The sequence below is a fragment of the Silurus meridionalis genome, chromosome 1, assembly GCF_014805685.1.
Source record: "Silurus meridionalis isolate SWU-2019-XX chromosome 1, ASM1480568v1, whole genome shotgun sequence".
In the NCBI taxonomy this organism is placed as follows: domain Eukaryota; kingdom Metazoa; phylum Chordata; class Actinopteri; order Siluriformes; family Siluridae; genus Silurus; species Silurus meridionalis.
The window spans coordinates 12,495,231-12,523,179 of record NC_060884.1 but is presented as its reverse complement, the minus strand read 5'-3'; the positions used below and the strand labels follow the sequence as shown (position 1 = coordinate 12,523,179).

The following is a 27,949-nucleotide window of genomic DNA, read 5'->3' as shown; positions in this document are numbered from 1 at the left end:
GCAGATAGAATTCTCTCAACAACAAAACCTGCAGACCCTGAACACAAGGATGTTTTCAATTTTTTTGTACCAATCTTATTCTTATAAATCAAACCAGCCCATTTGGCAACACCCCCCATAGCTAAAGTCATAAACACGAGCATTGCTCTTCAATTTGATGTTTGATGTGAACAACAAAACGTTTGACCGGTATTTCCTAAGTGTTCCTATTAAAATGTACAGAAATGTTAGAACAGATTGCCACAAATATCTACTTATATCAATTTAAAAAGAAGAAATCTGAAGCATGCAAAACATACTGGAATGATATGTTTATTTTCAACACCTGCAACAATTCCTTTATAATCAGCCATCGCTAAAAGATTTCCCTGAGTCTTGTCAATAACATGAGATAAAACAAAGCAAGATTTTATTATTTCTTTCAAAATGTAACCCAAAACACAAAAATTGTGGTCATGACAAACAACTGTGCATTCAAATTAAACCGTATTCAAACCGTTAATGAATATTTTATGAAATCATTCCCTTCCCAGCAAAATTCCTGCTTTTTAAAAAGTACCGTCAGCTGACATATTTAAGGCAAAACCAAGATAAAAGCGGTTAGTAAGGTGTTGGCCTACCATCGCAAGTGTGTCTAATAAAGTCCCTGGAACTGTACTGGAGGCATGAACTCGATTCGTCCTAAAGCTATTTCCTTAGCAGTTACAATTCAGTCCACAATCTGCCATCAGTGTTCAATGGCTTGACATCTGGTGACTGTGAAACCTGTAGTATGAGAGTTATTTGCATTACTCAGTAAACCATTCAGTTAGTCCTTGTGCCCTGTGAATGGGGACATTTTTATTGTGGAAGAGACCCCGCACTTTAGGATGGAGATGTTGAAGTGTAATATGATTAGCCAGAATACCTTCAGATTAAATTGCAGAGACAAAACAAACAAACAAAATAAACAAACAAAAAAAAAACCAAAAAAAAAAACAAAGACAGTATATAATACCCAACATAATAATTGTTTGGTATTTAGTTTTTAAGAAATGAATAAAACTCAGTGTCAAGCCAGTTTCAGGAACTCCTAAAGCCCTTTAAACGTCTCATTGCACATTGAATCGATGTACATTTTTTTTCACATATGCAATCCATTACACCACTCAGTGATGTTCATGGAATGATTATACTTAAATCAACATTGAATGAATTCAATTAAAATCAATCAAGATCTTAAAAAAAAAGTTAAATTCTCTGAGCAAGTGTTGATCGATAGCCCCTTAAGAAAAGCCCCAAAATCCTGTTTTATGGCTTTGTTCTAAAAATCGTACACCAGTCCAATCCATGCATTCGATATCAATACGATCTAGTTATCGCACAGTTTCTGTTATTTATCTTTCGCATCACATTCACGTCAGTCCTTGAAACCGAATATAATTGAATGAATACATACTGGAAAGAAGAAGCAAGAAAAAAAAAAGAATAAGTTGATCCTGAGGACTAGCCAGTGATTCTGGGTTATATAAGGCACAAATGAGTGAGACTTTGGAGAAAGACATGAATACAACGTCAGCAACAGTGCAAAACTAAAAATAACATGGGGTAAGCTTAAAAGCTCACTTTTTTCGGTGCTGTGGCACTGCAAAGCAACGCAAACTAAAATGAACAGCAAGAGTACAGAATAAGCGAATGAGTGAATGAAGGTCTTGTAAACAGTTTCACTCAATGCGTTTTTTTTTTTTTGGAAGGCACAAATGTCAGAACATCTGACCAGGAAGCTACTCCGAGGATGCAAAACAACAAGCTCAACAAAAACGTAACAAAAGTGTCCAGGGTCCGTTGCAGTAATCAGAATTTGGCACAGAAATACTGGTTATAAATGGAATAAGAACACTGCTACTTCTGGCACCAGCCAGCCCTGAAGAAAAGATTTATTTATTCATTTATTTCTCAGGATCGAATGTTGGAAGCAATCCCACAGAGCTACAATGCTACAAATAATGTTCTTAATCACGCTCTGTAAGAGACCCCCTGACAAGTTAAAAGTGTGTAACCTATCATCATATGATGAGCTTCAGGCTGGGTGAATATTAGGATTACACTGATTTTAAATGATGATCCCTCAGACTTCCATCACACTTCACTGGAAATAGGAAGCATGTGAACCAAAATTAACGAAAGTGTGTTATAAATAGGAATGCAACCTAATTTGTAAAACCGACTGGTTAAAAGTAATGACTGTTCACTATTATCGACGATAAAAATAGTGAGGAAATGCACCGATTCATGTCACATCCCCGTAAGTGTCTCCTTGTCAAAGAATCCTGCACTGAACGCAGCAACGCCAACACAGACTCAGAATAACCAAAAAAGAACCACCGAGCTCTTAAATGCCTCATTTGAGGTTCTTGTGCAAACAAACCATAATACCAAAAAAAAATAATAATAAAATTCTCAGTTTGGACAGCCGCACTGCTAAAACTCATCCGAAGGATGTGATTTTATACTAAACTCCAGCTGATGATGTCATAATGAGGTCATGAAAGGCCAACCATGTGGTCAATCTGTCTCATGTACACACTCTTCAGAGGAAGATTGTAGCGTCGCTCCTCAGGTATCCTTTCGCACTGCAAGAGACACATTTAGACATATTAGACTTAATATCCAATTTTAAAGGAGCAGACAAGACTTCACAAAATTAACCTTTACATTCTGTTCGGGGTTGAAGATCAAAAATTATATTTTAAATAAATATTTATGTGCTTGGATTAAAGTTTTCTTATTAATATTAAGAAACGGAATTAAAAGTGACATATGATCACTTCTCACCCCTGAAATCTGGATGGTGCCCAACACTGTGAATGTGCTGTTTGTGCTTATATGATTTCTGTTGCAACTGGAGTTAGCGAGCTCTCCCTTCACCCAGACTCAACGCGTTACAACGGCTTGTATCTAAACAGTAGCCTACCAAGTAAGTCATTGTTCACTGTCTTCCTCCTTCCTTTCACAACTATTTCTCTCGGGAGTTTATCTTTTGGCATCGTCGTGCGTTTAAGAAAAACGTTTTTTCTCCGATGCCGTGCAGCTCAGAACACAGGTGAGGTGCGTTTTCTCGTTTCCGTTCGGAAATTTCATTGGTCTAATGATATGGGGCTCAGTTTTTTGGCATGAAGTTTGTGAAACCGGGACAAACCCGGGAAAAATTCATAAATAAGTCGCTTCGTTGTTTAAGCCACGGGGTTTAAAACATGGGGAAAAAAGTAGTGGCTTATAGGCCGAGAAATACGGTATATGATAATAATAATAATAAATATATATATTTTTTTAATTAATAAATGTTTGATTATTTTTTATTTATTAAGATAATATACGAGCTTGATTTCTACCAATCAAACATTCTTGTAATAACAAAGAAAAATGATAAACCATGAACCCCAAGGCCCTGCTTCATTCAACTTTAAAACAACTATTCTAGAACAAACACTAACAAGATTCCAGCATTTAATAGTAGTGTAATCTTATCAAAATGTTGCAAACTTGTGAACAAAAGAGATCACAGCACTACATAAACATTTAATCCGCTGGACTCTTACATTGCTGGTGTTGGCTGGAAGTTCCTTGGTGAACTCCTTACATGAGACCGGTTCTTCCCAGGTTTTCTGCCTAAAGCGTGGATCTATGGGCACTACGTGACCTTCAGTTGTGAAAAGGTATTTGCTCCCAGACTTGTGCAGAGGGTTGTCTTCATCAAAGAGCTACAGAAAATCAACATACATCAATGAGTAGCTGTAGACATGCAGGTTGCATAGCAGATTTAAACCTATATACTTAGTCATTTTATGGTTTATACCTGCCTCATTCTCAGAATCAGGGAAAAATTACAAATGTGCTGTTAGTATAGTTTGGAATCACTTTAAGCTCAGCATTATGTGAAAGGTTATAGAAAGGAAAACACATCAAGGTGTTCTAGACATTGGATATGGGAGGCATTAATAAAAATGCTTAAACAAAACTACAGGTTTATTTTCTGCAGTTGGTTTTTAGCCCAATATGAACACATGAATGCAATTTGCAGATTTTGTTATTAAATACCTGTGTGTTACTATAAACCATATGCTGAAACTACAGCAGGTGAAATCCCACATTTTTAAAATAGATAAGATCGCAAACTAATTATGATGTACAACATCTAAATAATTTTTCACTTTAAAATTGAGATTAAGAAATTACATATTTTAGGTTTTCCATAGCGCTACATATAAACTACAAACTACATTTCTACAATGTTTGATATTTGGGTTAGATTATGTATTTGACTCTCATTGATTGATTCTCATTGGTGGATTAAAAGGCGGTCACAATCTCACTGTTGCCAATCTGGGATCCAATATTGAGAGAGACGACTTTGTATGATTACAAAAAAACGTTGAGCGTGTTTTGTAAATAAATCTACATATCGCTAAGAAATATTTTCTTTTTTTCCCCTATGTATGGAGATTTTTAAAACACCTTGTAGAAGAGGCACATACCAGATACAGGTATTTGCAAGTCTCACTGAGAAAGAAACTCTCCATGCGGTCCTCCTTCGACTTGTCTACGACATGATGGAGTGTGGCATAGCCGCATCTGCACACAGCAGTAAGATATAAACATACTGTATATCCAGATATGGATAGCTTAAAAAACAACAACAAAAAAACCCCAACATGAGTGGTCATTTGACTTACTTGACTTTGGTAGTCTTTTCAAGGCTTTGAAGTATGTCCATGCCCACATGTAAATAAAAAGGATTCTTGGTGGCCTGTAAGGAGAAAAAGATAAAATAATAATTAAAAAAAAAATCTTAATCTGTACAATTTATCTCGGAAATTGTGACTGCAGTATCACATTGCACTAATTTAATCATTCTATTTTACACTGACTACGATTCAGAGAGTTTGTCAAAAATTTCCATTTTGTATTTTCTTAAACCTACAATACAATACAAGCCACCTACAAACATACAAATGCTCCACAGTGCTCAAAAGTGATGTTGCATATTTAACATACCGGTAGTTTATATTAATAGTTCTGTTTCATTGTGATAGATATTTTCATTAGATTAAAGTGAGCAATGTTTGAAATTAGGCAAAATATAGATGCATACAACTCTTATTTTTTTGTTTACTTTCATTTAATTTGCTGTATGAACAATAGTTTACTGTTTATATGTAGATGCCTATACATGCACCCTCGGCCTCTGCTACTGTTCTATTTTTTGCCTTTTTGTACTTTGTAAATATATTTCATAAATAGACATTGAATCATTTAATGTCATAAAATGTCATAGGGTGCTCTCAAAGCTGCTGCAGTTTTACTGGTGTTAGGCTTAATGCTTTAAATCTTATGAAACAATCTATATCTGTGGTGAAAAGGGGTGTGCCATATTCATATAATATGCAAATAAAAGACTGATTATTTCCACAGGGCCAAACAGACTCCCAATCTGTGGTCAGATCACTGCTTAGTGTAACATCAACATGACTGTGTTAATATAATACATTGTTCCGAGTGATGGAATCACTGCATCATTTCATAAATAAAGGTCACTGAGAGCTATACAGAGAACTTAGCAAAAAAGAGGAAATGAAAGCAAGTGTTTCTACCTGATAAAGCAGGTATGTAGACTCAACTAGCTCAGGTCTTAAAGGGTAAAAGAGAACATCTGGAGCCTGCAGCTGCCAGTTGTACCTTTCCGGCAAGGCCCCGAAACGCCTCCAGATTGCATAGTAGAAGGCATGGAGACAAATAGCATTTTCCACATCTCCATTTAAAACCTGAAAATAATTTGAAATTAACAGGTTAAAGGTGCACAGAGAATGCCCGTGAGAACCCTTCTAGACTCTTAAATGTGTTCAGAGACAATCTTTTACTACAATTCTCCTGGGTACATGCAAATGAAAAGTCCAAAAGCAAAAGAAAAGATAAACAATTCGCCAGCCTACAAGATATCCAAGGTTGCCAGATTGAACTTTAAATCATGAAGGCCAATTGACTGGAAACCAGCACCAATAAAAAACATGAAAACCAGCGAGCTCGAGGTGATTTGTTGTACTCAGGGAACTAAAATATAGGATTACTGTTGGGCTTAATTTGTGAACTTTGTTGAATACAATTTGAATGTAGATGAGAACAGAATCAAGTAAATCAGCTTTAACCAAAAGCACCAATGCCAATTCTTAATGAAATTATAATTTATATGCTTCTGTATTTTTTATTATTATTTTTTAAATGAAATGTCTGAATTTAAGAATTGCATTTTTTCAATGAAATTTTAGTGCATTTAAAGTATGCTATAAATAAAACACAGTCACATTAACACACCTGCAGTCCAGGAAAAAATGCCTGAAGAGAGTCGATCCAGGTGTTCATGATCTGTCCGTTAAACATGTTCACATTTACATAAAGAGGAGGGTCACCTTCACCTTCATTACAAGCCTCTCTCCTGTACAAAACAAAAACAAACAAACACAGTTCTACACAATTTTTTTTTTCTTATACTTGGCAACTACAATCAGCAGATCCTGAATCACAGAGCTCCTAGGGGCTGTTATGATATAAATGTACAAGGTGTATTTCATCTAAATGTTAATAAATACAAATTAGGCAAATATTTGGAGTAGGAGGGGTCCAAGTATGACAAACAATATCTCAAGATGATGACTAGCCGACCAGATAGAATAGTAACTGGTTTAACTAGTTAGCTTCCTGGTTACCTTCTTAATGAATACATGCACTATTTTTTTTTTTAGTCCTTTCTTTATCACATATTGTTTTTATAAATATTTATCACAGTTTCCATTTATTTTTTGCTTGTGAAAAATATTCAAGTGCTTTACGAGCAGGTGAACAAAAAACACGCACGACATACACACCCTCTCCTCAGGTGACTCTGAATGCTCGCATAAGCAGCCATAAACATCTTGTGGTCTTCTTTTTCTCCAAAGAGTATGTATGACTTGAGCAGGTATTCATAGAACGAATCCATTCCTGCACCCAAGCCACTTTGCTTTCCAACCCACTGACCCGTCTGGATGTTCACCACATTCCCTGAAATGAAGGAAAGAATAAAGTGATACACAGAAATGAAACACATTCTTCCGAGCAGTGCTAATTATAAACATGCTCTCTGTGGCTGCTACCACACACTTTTATTAGGCAAAAACCTACCACTACAAGTGCATGGAAGATACCAGTTATAGACTACAGCCCTGGCTTTTGTTTTGGAGCGTGCACATCACTCCTCCTCTTGTCTATTATATCAATGAAAAGGAAATAGCCCTAGGTGAAGGTACTATTCCCCCGACTCCGGCATTAGAGCCCTCGCAGCGGGGCGAATGGGTGACGACTCGGCGGCATACTCGCAAAGCCAAAGCTAACGCTAAGGCCCGCCCACGGGAGCACCATTCCTCTCCGCTTGAGAAACCTGAAAGAGCTCTGGTTTTAGGAGACTCCATTCTGAGGCACGTGAAATTAGCTAGACCTTTAGGGGCACCAGCAGCACAGGTTATGTGTATACCGGGAGCCAGGGCGCCGGACATAGCAGGTCAGCTTAGATTCTTAGGAAAGCACAGGTTCTCTAAGATAGTTTTTCACACAGGAGCTAATGATATATGCCTTCGACAGTCAGAGGTTACTAAGAGTAATATTATAGAGGTGTGTAAATTAGCGAAGGCAATGTCCGATGCTGTAGTATGCTCTGGCCCCATCCCAATGTGACGTGGTAATGTAGCCTACAGCAGGTTATGGTCGCTGAACTGCTGGATGTCCGAGTGGTGCTCCAAAAACAATGTGGGCTTCATTAATAATTGGAGCATTTTTGAGGGCCAGGCTGGCCTGTTAGGGCGGGACGGTGTCCATCCCACCCGGGAAGGTGCTGCTCTCATTTCTTGTAGTATAGGTCATAGTCTCAGAACAGCACTAGTTAACAAGTGACTGTCTAGAGCCAAGGCCAGGAGCAGACAGACAGGCTAAACCGACCGTCTGCTAGCTGCACAGAGTCGCCACTCAGGATCCACCATATTGAGACTGTGTCTGTCCCCCGAGCAAAACCAAAATATAGGAATTATCAGAAAGTCTGTTTAAGTAACCTGATTAACATTAAATTAAATAGGACTGAACGCACAGCCAGCACCTCTGATCTAAAAATAGGATTGTTGAATATTAGATCTCTCACGCCAAAAGCGCTTACTATAAACGAAATTATTACCGACCAGGAGTTTAATATAATGTGTTTGACAGAAACGTGGATTAAATCGAATGAATATGTAGCATTAAATGAGGCGAGTCCTCCTGGGTATAGTTACATACACCAACCCCGTCTAAATGGCAGAGGAGGCGGAGTAGCAGCTATTTATAATAATAATCTAAACGTCACAAAAGACTAAACACAAATGTAAAACATTTGAAGTTCTTTACACCAACATAAAATATTCAGTGTCTGAAAGCAGGTCAAGTCAGTTAATTCCACTAATTATTATTTATAGACCCCAGGGCCCTACTCTGATTTTCTGATAGAATTTGCAGATTTCATTACAAATCTAGCTACTTCTTTAGACAAAGCATTAATTGTTGGAGACTTTAATATTCATTTTGATAATCAGGAAGACTCCTTAAGAGCAGCAGTTGTGTCCATTCTAGATTCAGTCGGAATTAATCAGAATGTTATAGGACCCACTCATAGTGGTGGACACACTCGATTTGTTGTTAACATTTGGATTAAAAATAAAAAACTTAGTCATAATTCCACAGTCTGAAGCTATTTCAGACCATTATCTCATCTCGTTTAAAATTTGCCTTAGTCATTGCATTTCTACGTCACCACGTTACCGTGTTAAGCGTACATTCACGTCAGCTACAGCAGCGCGTTTATTAATAATCTTCCGATATTACGATATTAGATAGATCTCCGTCAGACCCGCAGAGCTCGACTGGGCCACTGAACATCTAGAAACAACGTTACGTTACACTCTAGATGATGTAGCTCCCTTAAGACCAAAATGATCAGGGAGAAAAATTAGCACAGTGGTATAATGATCATCGCGCACCTTAAAACAGAACACTCGAAAACTAGAACGTAAATGGCGTCAAACAAAATTAACAGTATTTCAAATAGCATGGAAGGAGAGCCTCTAAATTATAGAAAATCTCTTAGTGCTGCCAGATCAGCATATTTCTCCACCCTCATAGAAAATAACAAGCATAATCCTAGATTTTTATTCAGCACGGTAGCAAAATTAACAGGGAATAAAAGCACTACACTAACATGCACACCACCAATAGGTAGTAATGATTTCATGAACTTTTTTAATAATAAAATTGAAAACATCAGGCAAGAAATCCAGACGGTTAATATAAATCCAAATTATTTTACAAGTAACCCTGTAGACAGCAGTGTCATTATAGCAGACAATCAATTACAAAGCTTCACTCCTATTCATGAGAGTGACTTAATTTCATTAATCTCCTCATCAAAATCATCAACCTGTATTCTCGATCCCTTGCCTACTAGTTTCTTTAAACAGATAGCTCCAGAGGTAATCAAACCTGTTTTAAAAATAATTAACTCTTCCATTAGCACTGGTTATGTACCTAAATCCTTCAAACTGGCAGTTATCCACCCCCTTATTAAGAAACCTGACCTTGACCCATGTCAGTTGTCCAACTACAGACCGATATCAAATCTCCCCTTTATATCCAAAATTTTAGAAAAGGTTGTAGCACAGCAGTTATGCTCACATCTGCTTATGAATAACATTTTGAAATGTATCAGTCAGGATTTCGGCCTCATCATAGCACAGAGACGGCGCTAGTTAAGGTGGTAAATGACCTGTTATTGGCCTCTGATCAGGGTTTTGTCTCCTTACTTGTTTTGCTCGACCTTAGTGCAGCTTTTGACACCATTGATCACACTATACTGCTTGCTAGACTTGAGAACGTTGTAGGAATAAAGGAACAGCTCTCTCTTGGCTCAGGTCTTATTTGACTGATCGCTATCAGTTTGTGGATGTAAATGGTGAGTTCTCCACACTCTATGAGGTAAAGTTTGGTGTTCCTCAAGGATCTGTCTTGGGCCCACTGCTTTTCTCTTTATATATGCTGCCTCTTGGTGAAATCATTCATAAACATGGGATTCGCTTCCATTGCTATGCTGATGACACACAGCTGTATATTTCAGCAAAGCCAGATGAGAGATCAGCTTAACAATGTTGAGAAGTGTGTAAAGGACATTAGACAGTGGATGCTTAATAACTTTCTTCTGCTCAACTCAGATAAGACGGAAGTACTTTTACTAGGACCACATGCAGCTAGAAATAAACTTTCCGATTACGTAGCATCTCTGGATGGTGTTTCTGTTTCAGCATGTACGGCTGTCAAAGACCTTGGTGTGATTATTGACCCGAGTCTTTCCTTTGAGTCTCACGTGAATAATATCACCAGAATCGCCTTCTTTCACCTTAGAAATATTGCTAAGATTAGAAATATGATGTCGTTACAGGATGCAGAAAAACTAGTTCATGCTTTTGTTACTTCTAGATTAGACTACTGTAACGCTTTACTGTCTGGGTGTGCGGTAAGTGCATAAATAAGCTTCAGTTAGTCCAGAATGCAGCAGCAAGGGTCCTCACTAGATCTAGGAAATATGACCACATCACCCCTGTTTTAATCAGTCTACACTGGCTCCCAATCAAATCTCGCATTGATTATAAAATATTACTACTGACGTATAAAGCACTTAACAGTCTCGCACCGCAGTATCTGAGTGAACTTCTGTACCAGTATGATCCTCCACGCCTACTTAGATCAAAAGGTGCTGGCTATCTGTTGGTTCCTCAAATAATGAAGACTACAGCAGGGGGCAGATCTTTCTCTTATAAAGCCCCACAGTTATGGAACAGCCTTCCAATCAGTGTTCGGGACTCGGACACAGTCTCAGTGTTCAAGTCGAGGTTGAAAACTTATTTATTTAGTCAAGCCTTTTATCAGTAGATTTTCTTAGGTAAAGGCACAGATCTGGAGGAACATGGATATAGAGTGTTTGGTGAACTGGTATATTTGTATGCTGTCGTCCCTCACATTCACACGCTCACTCAGGTTTGTTGAACGGTGGTGTGGTGGGTCGCCTCTTATCCCAGAGATCCCTCATGTCTGTGTTACCTTCTGGTTCTCCCTTTTAGTTATGCTGCCATAGCGAGTCTTGCCGGAGTCCAAACTGCACAGTGACATTAACTTTCATACACCAATAGTTACACTTAATAATCCATATCCTTCTCTTCCCGTCACCCTCTCTCTCTCTCTCTCTCTCTCTCTCTCTCTTTCGGTCGAGTTAAACATGCTCCTGAGGCTCCAGTGACCACTGTTCCTGCCCCTCTCCCTCCATGGATCTTCACACTTCTGTGCAGCTCGGACGGTCTCTCATCAACACCTTGGGTGGTTCCATATAATTCCGGAGTAGAACCGGTGCTTTTGAGGACGGATTGGACTGTAGTTGGTGTCAGCGGTCTGCTGCACTGACTCGGGAGTGCAGTTTGCTTCTGATCATCATCACTGTACCCCGCAACTTTGCATATATGCTTCAAATGGACATTTGGTGCAACCCAGATGAGGATGGGTTCCCTCTTGAGTCTGGTTCCTCTCAAGGTTTCTTCCTTTGCCATCTCGGGGAGTTTTTCCTTGCCACAGTTGCTCATCGAGGACAAACATACTTACAAAGAACATATTTACATTTAATCACCACATTATCTGTGTAAAGCTGCTTTGAGACAATGTTCATTGTTAAAAGCGCTATACAAATAAAAATGAATTGAATTGAAATGCCATGGGACCACTAATGTTATCAGCAGAGCTACAGTGTGCACCTCCTGTAGTGTTTAGCTATAAGATGTAAGAGATTTAAAAAAATAAATATGTTGTATAACACCATGATCAGTAAAAATATACAATGCTTGAGGGGCCCTGAGTAGAGAAACTAGTTAGGAGATTCTGATGCGACATCTGATGCCAATATTTCCAAATATATTTTTAGACGAATGGAATAACTTTACTCTTTCACCCCTCCCAATCACAATACCACTAGGTATGAGGGCAGATACTGCTTTCCTCCAATTTGTCTCTGCTTGATGTGGGACAAATAAATACTCACACAACTAAAAGGCAATTAGCCTAAATTTGATCACAGTGCTTAGAAACATGATAGCTTAATTGTTAAGGCTCTAATCAGAAAGTTAGGAGTTCCAAGCTGCCACTGCTGGGCCCTAACGCAAGGCCCTTAACCCTCTCTACACCAGGGGTGCTCTATCATGGATGACCCTGCCCTCTGAAGCCGGTCTCCTAATGAGCTTGGATATGCAAAGAACGAATTTCACTCCACTGTAATATATGTGACATTTTTTTCCCTCTTTCTCTTTTCTACTTGTCTGAAAACTTGTTCACTCCATCTTGTCCATATATCCTGCACTGGGTCTTACCCAGCAGTCCTGTTTGGTTGCTCCTCAGGTTCCAGAGAGCTCGCACGGCCCTCCTCGCCACCCACTCAAACGTAGAGTCGCCAAGCAAACGGCTTAGAATGCCAAACTCGACCAGAAGAGAGCCTGCGCCTGCTGTGCACGTCTCGTTTATGCTGTCTGGGGGCACGCCGCTTTTCAGGTTCACCTGCAATTGATTTACAAGTATTTTGCATTAATACCGCATTCGCAAAATTTCCCACAATAGTAATATCAGGAGGAAAAATGGGACACCGGAACAACCAAAGTTCACGTAAGTAGCATTAAATTACTCAATGTTAACTGTCTGCAAAATACTACGTATAATAATGAAGCAATGACAAGAGGAATGAGAACAAAAACAAAAAAGACCATCAAACTAAACATGTAAATAGCTTTAAAGCACACTCACATAACTCATGTTAATGATACAGACAATAATCTGAGAGAAATTAGATTTTTTGAATGAAAACAGAGGTCTGACCCTAGGGTAGGGGATGCCAGTGCTGGTGTTCTCAAATGCAGGTAGCAGCCTAACAGCCAGGTCATGGGCCAGATGCAGCAGCTCATTATCGTAATCTTTCAGCCCCACGTCTCCAAACGGGTGTCGCGGATCAGTCAGAAGGATGTGGGCAGAGATCAGACTGCCCAGGATTCTGCGAGAGAAATTGAACACCTTCACAATTGAACCATATAATAAAAGCACTGATTTGTCGATATATACACGTATCCGGTGTTACAAAAAGCTGGAACACTGTAAAACTCTTAGTACTTTAAATACATTATCATGCTCATCAGATATCCCTTTTAGACTGGCTTTGTTCCATACCTGCTATGGTGTACTGCAAAAAAAAAAAAAACCAACATCTGTAGGCCGAACAAAACCGTCCTCCCTGCCACCCACTCAAACATGAATAAGAGCTCACACCTAGTAAAGCTATGCATTGCTGTTTAGACTCTACTAAACAGTGTTCAGGAGAAAAGGAATGGAAAACCTCAGTGCCTGGGTAGAGTGACTTAGAAGACAGATGGAAACACAAACCATAGCTCCAGATTATCACTTACTTATCAAATAAATTGGTGCAGCTGTAAGCACCTATAACGTTGCAAATAACGTTGGCGTGTTTGCAGTGAAATGATAAATCCCACAAATGAGTGAAATCCTTTGAAACCTTTTCATCATGTTCGAAAAATATTTGAGTATAAAAACCATAGTGTGTAATGGTTCCTTTTCATCATTGGAGTCATCCTTACGATATGCAGATATGCACATATATTCAGAGACACAATAAACTAAAGAGTTTTTCCTCAATTCTATGAATATTTAATACAGTGGAACCTCGGAGCTCGCGGCCTCAGCGCTCGCGACCTCGCATGCTCGCGACTTTCATTCCGACCGGCGACTCTCATTCAGATCGGCTCGTGAGCAACCGCGAGCTGCTCAAAACGCTACATTTCTAATCAAGGTTTATCTCATTAAAACACACTTCAGCATACTATATAAAGTGAGTACCCATTACTGTATTTTCTGTACTGTATTGTACTGTATTTTCTGTACTTCTCTACTGCATACTTTACTGTACCTGTACTTTATTTTTTTTAATTAAGCATTGTAATTGCTGTTAATTTACATAAAGTATTGTTAAAATAGTCTAATAATTAAGTGTTATGGAGTGAAATACTGTTATTTACTCATTTAAATCGATTTCGTATAGTGTTCTTTGGGTTTTTACTGGGTTGGAAGGGGCATATCAAAAGGTCATGAAAATTCAGAACTCGTGACCGGTCTTGGTCCCTAACCCTCGCGAGCTCCGAGGTTCCACTGTATTTTAGAGTAGACTTTTATGACTCAGTTTATAAAGAGAGGTTTCCTCTTGCCTTTCAGGCATAACCACAAACTCATCCCGGATGCATTGCACAAATGCTGTTGTACAGGCCTGTCATGACTGTTCATTCAAGCCACAATGCACTGCATGTTCTACACACGTTGTTGGCATCGCTCAGGCTTTATTGTCTATTCAGGAAAACGAATGGCAAAACGTATAACTGCGTCAATAATACCGGGTTACAGATCAAATTGGGCCAGCTATAATAATAATTTTTTAAAAACCACTAAAAACATGGTGAGACAGCGAAATAATCATTGCATAAAAGTTATTATATTTATGGCATTTGGCAGATGTCCTTATCCCCAAGTTACATACATTTATCTTGTTACAGTTTGTCCAGAATGCAGCAGTCAGAGTTCTCACAAGGTTGAGAAAATATGACCATATAACCCCAATCTTATCATCCCTACACTGGCTACCTGTTAAATTTCAAATCGACTACAAACTACTGCTACTTACTTACAAAATACTAGATGGTTCAGCTCCCATGTATCTATCCAGTCTTCTAACACGCTACAATCCGTCACGCTCCCTGAGATCTCAAAACTCTGGACTTCTAGTAGTTCCTAGAATAGCAAAGTCCACTAAAGGCGGTAGAGCATTCTCACATTTAGCTCCTAAACTTTGGAATAGTCTTCCTGACAGTGTTCGGGGCTCAGACACACTCTCCCAGTTTGAGTGCAGATTAAAAACTTATCTTTTTAGCGAGTCCTACATATAACATACATCACACATCATAACCTTGTGCTCCAGTACATCTGATCAAATGCACATTATCAACTTGTGCTGTTAATATCATGAACAACAATGTCAATATCCTCTCCACTGCTTCTCTTTCTTTACCTATCCCGAGGCATCCTAAAGCTGCTCCAGCCCCAGTCACATCCAACCTCATGAAGATTGTGGACCTTTACATCAGATGCTGACCGGCAAACATCCCGAACCATCTAGAGACGTACCAGTGCCAACTGGAACCCACTTCATGTGGGATTTTGACATTGGACCTCTTTGAGTGTTTAAAGGCTCTGGCATGGAGAAGCTGGTGTTGGATCTGTGATGATCGCAAATGTTGAGCTATTTTGCTCAGTAGCTATTAGTTTTATAACCACAATGACTGTAAAAGACTGTAGAAAGATCATTACCTATAACCTTACACTCCAGTGCTCATGTTAGTTCTCACTCTCCAGTGTTCTGTATTGTTTAAAGATTCATGTTCAGACTCTTGATGTCACCCAAATGAGGATGGGTTCCCCTTTTGAGTTTGGTTCCTCTAAAGGTTTCTTCCTCATAACATCTAAGGGAGTTTTTCCTTGCCACAGTTGTCACGGCTGCTCATCAGGGATAAATACACATCATTCACCTTAACTCTTAAAATTCTGTAAAGCTGCTTTTAGACAATGTCTGTTGTGAAAAGTGCTATAGAAATAAACAACTGAGCATTTAAGGGTTATGGGCTGTGACCAGGGTCTTTCCCATCAGTGACAGTTTGGTAGTTCTGGGATTTGATTCTGATCTTCAATGCGCCTCTGAGAAAGCTGATGGATTGAAGCACTTGTTCCTTCTAAGTCTGAGCAGTGCATCGTTCCGTTTAAGCACGTTTGCTCTTGAGCAGATTGCACTGAGAAAATAAAAGCAAAACGCTCACCTGATGTTGGCCTCAAACACTTGCACTGTGGAATCCTTGTCAAAGCTGACCGTGTCAATGACCAGCTTAACAGCGCGATGAAACTCGGACACATTCCCGAGCACCTGGAGGAACAGCATATTTGCCATTATGTCATTCACTGCAAAAATCCTTAAATAAATATATATATATTTTTTTAAATAACACTTTAAATATATCATCAAAACATATCCTGCTTCCCTTAATACTACTGATAAAAAGACAATACGGGGTAAGACTTTCTTGGGTAAGAAGTACAGGTAATCATCAGAAAAAGGTTAGTTATAAAAAAAATGTATGAGGATATGAGTAATTTACATGAAAACCCCATAAACTATGGGCTTAATAACAAATGTCACTTTGTTTCATAACCTGCACTTACCAACAGAGTATCAAGGGTGTCGATTAGTGTCAAGGAGTAGTTGCCAAGCACGTCATTGATGTTGATATTCGATCTAAAATGAAAATAAATAAAAAATTGAGTCCACATTATGAATCATGTGACTGAATGGCTCATGAATATTTTACTAGATCAGGTTCTTATATGACAGAAAAAAAAAAAAAGAGATTCTGCAGTCAATTCCACATTATAGCATTCAAGAAAAGAAAAAAAAAAAAGATTATAACCAGCAATTTGCAAATGATAAGTTAACATGCCTGTTTAAAAAAAAAAAAAAGTGGTCTACAAATTTGTGAGAACTTCTCACCCAACCTTTAGAATTCACACAGAACCAGAGACGGTTAGTAGTAAGTCGTGAGGGTGGATAAATGTTCATGTCAACCTTTGGAATGGGGGGGGGGGAAGTGTGAGTTCAATCATTTGGACCATGGTATGATGGAACTAACTGCATTTACTCAGGTTGATACAATAAGAGGGGAAAAAAAAAAACATGCAGTCAATGAAAGATCTGTGAAGAGCAATGCTGTATTGTTCCTAATATGTAAAGTGTATAAACACTTATGACATCTCTGGCCTACAGAGTTTATCTGAGTGGTCGAGAACTTTTGAGTCGTTGGTGTTGGCTGCTAAAAGAATATACAGTAATCCACGGAATCGAATATTTTGCAATTAACGAAAAAAAACACAACTAACGGACGCCACCTCAAAAATGCTATTTTATGTATACTGTACTGTATTAAAATTTTACTTTATTTTATAATTATTAATGATCTTTTTTATTAATAAACGCCATTATTTAAACATAAAACTCCATAAAAACAGTCCGCTATACGTTTTTTGGTCTATCGTGCTATCCGTGAGAGACCGGGAAAATCGGCGCAACAAATTAGTTACGCGGCAAACGCAATTTCGCTGTTAACCCGGGGGCGCGAGAGTCAAACCGCGGTAAAGCGGCGGATTACTGTATCGACATGGTTGAAAATCCTCAGATATACTGTTAGAGAAATAATGTTTAAATAAAACGCATAAAAATAAAATACAATAAAATAAAGGTAGCAACTGGAGTTACAACGTTTGCAAATTTACAAACAGATGCAACCTTTATCTCAAAAAGCTATTTGGAAGATGTGCCGGAAGAAAAGCTGCAGCTTTCACAAACTCTTCTAACCACAAACTCAAGCACCTGGAGTTCGCTACAATCTAATCAATCTAGAAGAGAAGGATATTGTGATAACGTGGGGACCTTTTTCTACTTCGTATCATAAAGTAATAGGGGTCTTTGTTGTACCTCTAGAAAGGCCACATGATACAAAAATGATATAATATATAACATGTCTAAATCAGCATAAAAGGGTTCTCCATTAGAAAAGGTGTGGAGTGAGCTGAAGAGGGATCTCATGTAGGACCCAGTGATCTGTAGAAGGAAGTGGTGTCTTGCTCTATATTTTCATATATTAGCATTATAAGAAAAAGAGTGGCCTGTAAGAGTTTTCTTTAAAGGATTGAATTCACTCCCAGCTTTGGTATATTAACAAGACATTTTTCCCCATAACAAAGTCTCATGAGATTACTCAAGAATGTGAAGCTGGGTCCAAATTTCCAAAAATTGATACTTGAAATAGCTCTACTTACAAGTTTAAGGCCAAGAGTCTTTTGGTTGAACCACTATCGAGGCCAATGTTGCAGAAACATATGGCTGATCAGCATTAAAATGGTTTTCCGTTATAAAGGTGTGGGATGAGCTGATGAGGGACCTACTGTAGGACCGTGTCTTGTTCTGTATTCGCAGTTCTTATTAAGCATTATAGAAGAATGTTTGGCCATGAATGAGTTTGGTTTTATTGGTAGAAAATGACTTTCTTTACAGGAAAGAACTCACTCCTGATTTCTTTAAAGCCTTGATTGCACTCCCAATTTTAGTAGATTAACCAAACATAAAAAGGCTCACGAGATTACACAGGAATGTAAAGCTGTGTTCCGAATTTCCAAAACATATGTTTGAAATACCTCAACCTAAAACCTTAAAGGCCAAGAGTTTGAATTTTAAAAGGATTTTTTTTTTTTATAAAAAAGCTGATTATGAATTATAAAGGTGTGGGATGAGCTGATGAGGAATGAACTGTTAGACCTCAGTGATGTGTAGAATGGAGTGGTGTCTTGCTCTGTATTCTCCGTTCTCTGTGCATTATAGAAGAAATGGTGGCATATAAAGTGCACAGTGCCTTTAACTTTCATACAACAATAAAGACACATAATAATCCATATCCTTCTCTTCCTGTCACCCCTCTTTCTCTCTCTCTCTCTCTGTCGAGTTAAACATACTCCTGAGGTTCCAGCGACCACTGTTCCTGCCCCGCTCCCCTCCCCGAATCTGCTCGCTTCATCCTTGCCTGCCTCTGGATGGTTTTCTCTTCGACTGGAGGCCACTCCGAGGACGGTTTCTCATCAACGCTCTGGGGTTCCATGAAATTACAGGCGAAAGAGCAGGAGCTTTGAGGATGGATTTGGACTGTAGTTCATGTCAACGGTCTGCTACGCTGACTCAGGACTATAGTTTGCTTCTGATCACCATCATTGCACATCGTTTCGCTGTAAAAACGGATATTTGGTGAAACCCAGATGAGGATGGGTTCCCTCTTGAGTCTGGTTCCTCTCAAGGTTTCTTCCTTATGCCATCTCGGGGAGTTTTTCCTCTCCACAGTCGCCACCGGCTTCCTCATCAGGGGCAAACTTACACTTATAAAGAACATCATTCATTTTTTATCACCACATTATCTGTGTAAAGCTGCTTTGAGACAATGTTCATTGTCAGGGTTTTGTTGTATTGGTATTGAATTACTTTCTTTAATGGATATTCATCACTCCCACGTTTCTCTAAAGGATTGATTTCACTCTGACGTATTACATTTTTGTTTGTTTGTTTGTTTTATAACCAAAGCACACTGTTAAAGATCACTTGGCTGTAAATGAAGGATGTGTGCAGTTCTGAAAGGCAGAACCTTATACATGTAACTTACGGGTTTAATACATCTGGTCCTCTGCCCCGACAGTCGATGGGGTTAAGCTCGTCTTCAGGAAAAGCGTATTTCATGTAGTTGTCATAGCCGAAGTAGAACATGTCCCTGGCCATCCCCTTCATTTTAATCTTGAGGGCGTCAGGAAAAGAGCCATACTTCCGATCGTACTCGTCCCTGCTGGCCTTGAAGAAGCTGAGGTAAGACTTTTTTGGCGTGTTTTCGCTGATCTTTGAGCAGGTTCCTACCGGAGGTTGGTTGTTCTCGTACACACGCTGCGACCAGCCATTGGTCCCATCTATCGGAGTCTCGGTGTGTCTGTGCAGGTTGAAGCTGAACTGGAGCGGGAAGTGAAAGCCCCAGCTGGGTCCGAGTCCGAACGCGAGCCACAGGATGCAGTTCAGGGCCACCCGCAGCACAAGAAGACCCACTACTATTGACCTCCATTGCATCTTTGCTCGACGGCGGCCGTCAGAGTCATAATTCACGTCGACGGGTCAATTTTTGATAAACGTTTCGAAGCGCAAGCTGGCCGACAGTAACCTCCTTTCCCAGTACTCTTTTCAAACGCACAGTCACAGTTCCTGTCAACAAAACGAGCCCTCGTCGACTGTAGGAGCTGACTGGCGCGCCGCCTTAGTCATCACAGTGGATGGCGATGATTGGCCGGCGTGAGTGTCAATCAAGCGAGAAAACACGCCGCTGGTGTCGTGGCGTTGCTAAGTTCGGGTCACAGAACTGGCTCGAGCTGCTCAAAGTCTCGCGAGATTACACGAGAACGTCGCGCTCAATCCGTATTTCCAAAACGTGAACTTAAAATACACAACCTTTCACACTCAATAGTGTTAGCTTAAAAGAAGCACACACACACACACACACACACACACACACACACACACACACACATATATATATTATATATATATATATATATATATATATTTTTATATGAGGAAAATAAGTATTTGAACACCCTGCTATTTTGCAAGTTCTCCCACTTAGAAATCATGGAGGGGTCTGAAATTGTCATCGTCGGTGCATGTTTACTGTGAGAGACATAATCTAAAAAAAAAATCCAGAAATCACAATGTATGATTTTTTAACTATTTGTTTGTATGATACAGCTGCAAATAAGTATTTGAACACCTGAGAAAGTCAATGTTAATATTTGGTACAGTAGCCTTTGTTTGCAATTACAGAGGTCAAACGTTTCCTGTAGTTTTTCACCAGGTTTGCACACACTGCAGGAGGGATTTTGGCCCACACAGATCTTCACAGATTTTCTCTAGATCAGTCAGGTTTCTGGCCTGTCGCTGAGAAACACGGAGTTTGAGCTCCCTCCAAAGATTCTCTATTGGGTTTAGGTTTGGAGACTGGCTAGGCCACGCCAGGTCCTTGATATGCTTCTTACAGAGCCACTCCTTGGTTATCCTGGCTGTGTGCTTCGGGTCATTGTCATGTTGGAAGACCCAGCCTCGACCCATCTTCAATGCTCTAACTGAGGGAAGGAGGTTGTTCCCCAAAATCTCACAATACATGGCCCCGGTCATCCTCTCCTTAATACAGAGCAGTTGCCCTGTCCCATGTGCAGAAAAACACCCCCAAAGCCTGATGCTACCACCCCCATGCTTCACAGTAGGGATGGTGTTCTTGGGATAGTACTCATCATTCTTCTTCCTCCAAACACGTTTAGTGGAATTATGACCCAAAAGTTCTATTTTGGTCTCATCTGACCACATGACTTTCTCCCATGACTCCTCTGGACAATCCAAATAGTAATTGGCAAACTTAAGACATGCCTGGACATGTGCTGGTTTAAGCAGGGGAACCTTCCGTGCCATGCATGATTTCAAACCATGACGTCTTAGTGTATTACCAACAGTAACCTTGAAAACGGTGGTCCCAGCTCTTTTCAGGTCATTGACCAGCTCCTCCCGTGTAGTTCTTGGCTGATTTCTCACCTTCCTTAGGATCATTGAGACCCCACGAGGTAAAATCTTGCATGGAGCCCCAGTCCGAGGGAGATTGACAGTCATGTTTAGCTTCTTCCATTTTCTAATGATTGCTCCAACAGTGGACCTTTTTTCACCAAGCTGCTTGGCAATTTCCCCGTAGCCCTTTCCAGCCTTGTGGAGGTGTACAATTTTGTCTCTAGTGTCTTTGGACAGCTCTTTGGTCTTGGCCATGTTAGTAGTTGGATTCTTACTGATTGTATGGGGTGGACAGGTGTCTTTATGCAGCTAACGACCTCAAACAGGTGCATCTAATTTAGGATAATAAATGTAGTGGAGGTGGACATTTTAAAGGCAGAATAACAGGTCTTTGAGGGTCAGAATTCTAGCTGATAGACAGGTGTTCAAATACTTATTTGCAGCTGTATAGTTAAAAAATCATATATCGTGATTTCTGGATTTTTTTTTTTTTAGATTATGTCTCTCACAGTGGACATGCACCTACGATGACAATTTCAGACCCCTCCATGATTTCTAAGTGGGAGAACTTGCAAAATAGCAGGGTGTTCAAATAATTATTTTCTTCACTGTATATATATATATATATATATATATATATATATATATATATATATATATATATATATATATATATATATATTTTTTTTTTTAATGGAAAAAAGAGAAAATCCAAAAAATTCTACATATCGATGGAGTGAATAAATGAAGGATGGAAGGAATTAAGACATTTGTTAAATATGCTAAAAATAAATAGAACAGTTTAATTAAATCAATTTTATTTAAGGCAATATAAATAATTACTTAATTTAATCAATATAAAAAAAGTGTATTGCATTAATTTGATCTATATACCTACATGCATACATACTTACATACATGAACATTTTTAACTAGTCACATTGTATGGCTACTGCAAGTCAATCTTTTGGTTTGGTTCAGCTACCAAATCAGACATCAAGAGGCTACAGCGGATGGTCAGGACTGCTGAGAGGATTATTGATGCCCCACTGCCCAATCTTCAAGATCTTTACTTATCCAGAGTGAAGAAAAGGGGCAAAAAAATCTCTCTTCGCCCACTTTCTCTTCGAACTGTTGCCTTCTGGTCGTCGCTACAGAGCACCGTCCACCGCCAGGCACAAAAACAGTTTTTTCCCTCAGGCTATACTCACCATGAACAAATAAAATATCTATAACTACACATTGCCCATCATAACTGACACATTTGTACATAGTATCCAATGGTCCATTTGTAAACTGCACACTTGTAAATAACATCTGTACATTCATTTAACAATATTTTTACTCTGTATTTATTGCATTATTTAACTGTCTGGTTTACTATTCTGTTACATTTAGTCTGTACTTCTCCTGCACTGGAAGTTCCTGATGACAAGTCAAATTCCTTGTGTGTGTAAGCATACTTGGTAATAAAGCTATATCTGATTTCTGATTCTGATTTCTTCTTCTTCTTTCGGCTGCTCCCATTAGGGGTCACCACAGCGGATCATGCGTCTCCATACCCCTGCTCTACATCTGCCTCTTTCAAACCAACTACCTGCATGTCTTCCCTCACCACATCCATAAATTTCCTTCTTTGACTTCCTCTTTTCCTCCTTCCTGGCAGCTCCATCTTCAGCATTCTTCTACTGAAATACCCCATGTCCCTCCTCTGCACACGTCCAAACCATCTCAATCTCGCCTCCCTCACTTTGTCTCCAAATACATACATGCGCTGTCCCGCAAATAAACTCAAGAGTCAAGTCAAGTCAAGTCAAGAGGCTTTTATTGTAATTTCTACTATACACAGTGGTACACAGTACACAGTAAAAATGAGACAACGTTTCTCCAGAACCCTGGTGCTACACTAAACAACAAACAACAAAACAACATTAAGCTAAAACACAAGTTACATAAAGTGCATCGAGTGCAACCTGGTGCAAACAGTGCAGACAGACAGTGCAGACAGACGACACAAGACAAGACACAAAACCTTATATAGCGCCGACCAGTAAACCTACTGTATACTAGATTATACAGTACTGTACAAGAAAACTGTAAAAACTATACAAAAATATAAACTATATCCCAGAAGTGAGTGTAAACAGTGTAGTGCAAAAGAAATACAGGAGCAGTCGAAGGTGCAAAAACAGCATGTAAACAGCATGTAAACTCGTTTCTAATCATGTCCATTCTCGTCACTCCCAACGAAAACGTTAGCATCTTCAGCTCAACATCGCAGGTCTCACCACAGTCCTATAAACTTTCCCTTTCACTCTTGCAGAAACCCTTCTATCACAAATCACTCCTGCCACTCTTTTCTTCACATCTTTAACACACTCTCCATTACTTTGCACTGTTGACCCCAGTTACTTAAACTCATCCACCTTCACCACCTCTTTTTCCTGCAACCGCACCACTCCACTGCCCTACCTCTCATTCACACACATGTACTCTGTCTTAGTCCTACTGACTTTCATTCCCCTTCTATCCATCGTATATCTCCACCTCTCCAGGCTCTTCTCAACCTGCTCCCTACTCTCACCACAAATCACAATATCATCCGCAAACATCATAGTCCACGGAGACTCCTGTCTGACCTCGTCCGTCAACCTGTCCATCATCACTGCAAACAGGAAAGGGCTTAGAGACGATCCTTGATGCAGTCCAACCTCCACCGTGAACCAGTCTGTCGTTCCTACTGCACAATTCACTGTTGTCACACTGTCCTCATACATGTCCTGCACCACGCTCACATACTTCTCTGACACACCTGACTTCCTCATACAATACCACAACTCCTCTCTCGGCACCCTGTTGTACACTTCCTCTAAATTCACAAACACACAATGCAACTCCTTCTGACCTTCTCTATACTTCTCCATCAACATTGTTAAAGCAAATAATGCATCTGTGGTGCTCTTCTTTGGCATGAAACCATACTGTTGCTCACAGATGGTCACCTCTTCTCTCAGCCTGGCTTCTACTACTCAATTAATTAAATTAAAAGAATAGAAAAAATGTAATTAAATAGTTCACATTTGTTACACCCCACCCAGATGTGTATGTAAGTGTGTGTTTAATTTAATATGAAGTTTTCTAAAGCTATGATCTACTTTACTGTTCTACTTATTTCAGCATACTTTAACAAATGTCTTCATTACTTCCATCCTTCATTCATTCACTCCCTCAATATGTGGATTTGTCAAGATTTTCTCCTTGTAAGAGAAATTCTTGAAGCTTGACACAGGAATTGGCTAGCGGCTAACGCTAGTGCTATGGATTCAAGATTTTTATATGCAGGATACAACTTGCAATGAAATAAAAAAGTAAAGTAAAAAAAAAGAAAAATCTTGAATCACTAGAGTTAGCTAATAGCCACTTTCTGGTTAGTGGCTAACGCTAGCGATATTGATTCTTAACCATTTTAATGCGTGCGCAAAATAAATCTTATTTCCGGGACAGAGTGACACTGCGTTAACCTCGAATTTATTTTTATATACCCCTGGTATTCTTGTGTATGTTTTAAAGTTTCAAAATAGTTTTAAATATGTGCTCAAAATGCGAGGCAGAGACTAAACAAAGTGGTGGTCCGCCACTTTATACATCTGTGAAGGATTTTTATAGGTCTGTGAGTATATTAAAACAGATTACAAATTCATATCGTGCCACTAATTTATTACTGGAAAGTCACAAACAGTTACTTTTGTTAGATGTATTTAAAACCTCGTAATTGGTTTATTGCGGAATTGCATTCGCCACATAACTGATTTATTTGGCTGATTTTCCCGATCTCTTGCGGATAGCGGAAACTTTTATATTGAAATAATGAAATTTATTAATAAAAATATTATTAATTATAAAATGAAGTAAAATGTTGATACAGTACAGTACTGTATACAGAAAATAGCATTTTTGGGGTGGCGTCCATTTATCGTGGTTTTCCGTGTATCGTTCGGTGATAAACGGGGGATTACTGTACTATAATTCAGTTCAAATTTCTTTATTTGGTGCTTTTTTACAATGGACATTGTCACAAAGCAGCATAACAGAAATACATACATGAATTTAGATTTGGATTCGTAGGTGATGAAGTCAAGGAAAAACTCCCTGAGATAACGAGAGGAACCAGACAATAAGATTACAAGTCCTTTCTCATTTACAAAAAATACTTACTATTGTGCTGAACATTACTTTCATTTTATTTTTTATCATTTTAACGCATCCTGTTGAAGTTTTCCACTGAACAATGAAAGGAACATGAGCGCAAACTTTTGTCAGTGGGTGCAATCTTCAGGCAATCCACAGCAGCTTCAAATGATCTGCAGGTAAAAGAAGCTTCGTGCAGAGGCAGAAAATCAAGATGGATCAAGCAAGTCTGGCAAGCAGATATAGTTTGGATTACTAGCATCTCATCAAAATGTTATTTATGCAGGTCAATATTAAAGTGGTTGCCAAGAAATGTCAGGTGGTTGCGAGAATACGCTCATGACTTTGCCGCTCAGACCAGGTCGAACTTCTTAATTTAGTTTGCTGATGAGACAAAGCAACAAAGATGATGAAACTGTCTTCAAGCAGGAAGGAGTCCTCCATACCACACGATGTGCTGAAATTATATTGTTGATTTTACATGAATAAGAAGAAAGCATAGTGTATGCTTATAGGTCATCAAAGTGGAACAAGTTTTTATATTCCTGGAAGTAAATTTCGCAGAACAGCCCACACTTTACCTCATATCTCATAGTAAAACCACCATTTTCTTAGGAGACAAAACAGCTGACCCGTTTCCTCTACAGATGCGCAATGCATACTGGTATGTCATGTTATAGTGTACCTGGCAGGGAGTAGTTTATAACCAGAGCTATTCTGCCTCCAAGACTTTTACAGCAAAAATTGTCCCAGCAACAGCCTAATAAGTGATTCCGTAGCACGTGTTCCAGGTCCAGAAGACTAAAAAAAATAGATTAATACCATAGGCAGTCAAGCTTCTTAAACCATACACATTAAACAACATCCCCCTGCTACTTGTCCCCCTTAGCAAAGTCACCTCTACATTGTAAATTCCTACCCTCCAACTTGAATTGGCTCAATAAAGCAAAACTCTTGCATTGTAATGTGCAGTGCTATACATCTATCTACTTTGCTTACATTTGCCCCAGCAACTATTTAATTAGAATGCATCTATAATGTACGATCATCATGTATAAACATCTAACACATCTTACATACAGCAACATAGAAACAAAAACAAATGTTAACTAATGCAGCACAAAAAGTCTGGTTTTACTGGTATCTGTCATTCACAGCATTTTTGTTGTTGTTGTTGCTTAGTTACTTTTTGTAAGAGGTATTAGAGCTTTTACACCTGAGGATAGTTAAGATACATTTCATTATACTGTATACTTCTGGGATATAGCCCCACCCTCTACAAAAGTATTGGAAGAGCAAGCCAATCCTTGTTTTTATTTATTTATTTTTCTATACACTGGAGACACTTATATAGGAGATCAAAAAATTAACGTTTCATCAAAAATTATTATTTCCAGACAATTACATCTAGACATGTTAACCACCCCTTGAAACATGACACATTTTGTGGCTGCATTTTTAGGTGGGCAAAAATAAAGGAATCTTTAGTGTTAAATAATTTTCTTCATTCTCGGATTGATGAAGTTCTCCCTTATGCATGACTTTGCACTGATGCCAAATGTCTGGCTGCTAAACTATATTTATAGTATATATACACTGATTAGCTATTACATTCAATCCACTGTGCATAGAGCAGACTGCCGAAACCCAAAATGCTACCAGGGAAACCTTTTTTGAACCTGGTCTGCTACCCACCTTATTAAAAATGCATCTACATTAAATCATAACAGAAATATATTATATGCATACTCTTCTTTCCACTGGAAACACAGTGCCACCTTCTGGTAAAATGAAGTGTGTCCAATATTCTGTCTCTCTCTTGGTGCTCTGGTATAGGTAACATATAAAGACTATATTAATCAATTGCCCTCACAGTTTACCTGTGCTAGTGTCCACTGAAGCTTCTTATTCTTCAAAAGTCCTTCTGTAGGTTTACACAGACGGAAACAGCAATTTAATGATTCTATTTATTTCATTTTAAGTTACTATTGTAATTGCTTTAGGCTTGATTTGTTCATCCTCATGATCAAAGCAAATCAAAACATTTTCTATTCACTTTCTTTGTGCCCTTATATTGTACCTCGGGCAAAGCATAAAAAGACGTTTGAATTCAGCCATAGAAAACGCGTGACTGCTTGTGTGTGTTATCCTTGGCGAATGTGTTATTGGACACCATGCGTTCGTGCAACCAACTATTGCATTTTTCACCCCTGACCAGAGTAAAGCGGTAACTGAAGGTAAATGATTAAATGGTTTATGTATTAATGCACATGGGTGAGTGGGTTGACTAAAACCGGACAGCCATCAAATCACAATACGACAGACAATCGGTGATTCGACACGAAATGAGATGCCTGG

At 38.9% G+C, this 27,949-nt stretch overlaps 1 protein-coding gene across 1 annotated transcript; it reads right to left on the bottom strand.

The window, feature by feature from the left end:
- Positions 1-296: 296 nt before the first annotated feature.
- On the bottom strand, positions 297-20,160 carry edem1 (ER degradation enhancer, mannosidase alpha-like 1). The gene is made up of 12 exons (XM_046847196.1): positions 19,476-20,160; positions 16,441-16,513; positions 16,041-16,144; positions 12,991-13,162; positions 12,492-12,675; positions 6,900-7,074; positions 6,349-6,469; positions 5,631-5,801; positions 4,713-4,786; positions 4,515-4,611; positions 3,579-3,740; positions 297-2,612 (listed from the first exon to the last, which is right to left on the bottom strand). The coding sequence occupies exons 1-12, from the start codon at positions 19,922-19,924 to the stop codon at positions 2,523-2,525; spliced, it is 1,872 nt and encodes a 623-aa protein (XP_046703152.1). The 5' UTR covers positions 19,925-20,160; the 3' UTR covers positions 297-2,522.
- Positions 20,161-27,949: the final 7,789 nt, after the last annotated feature.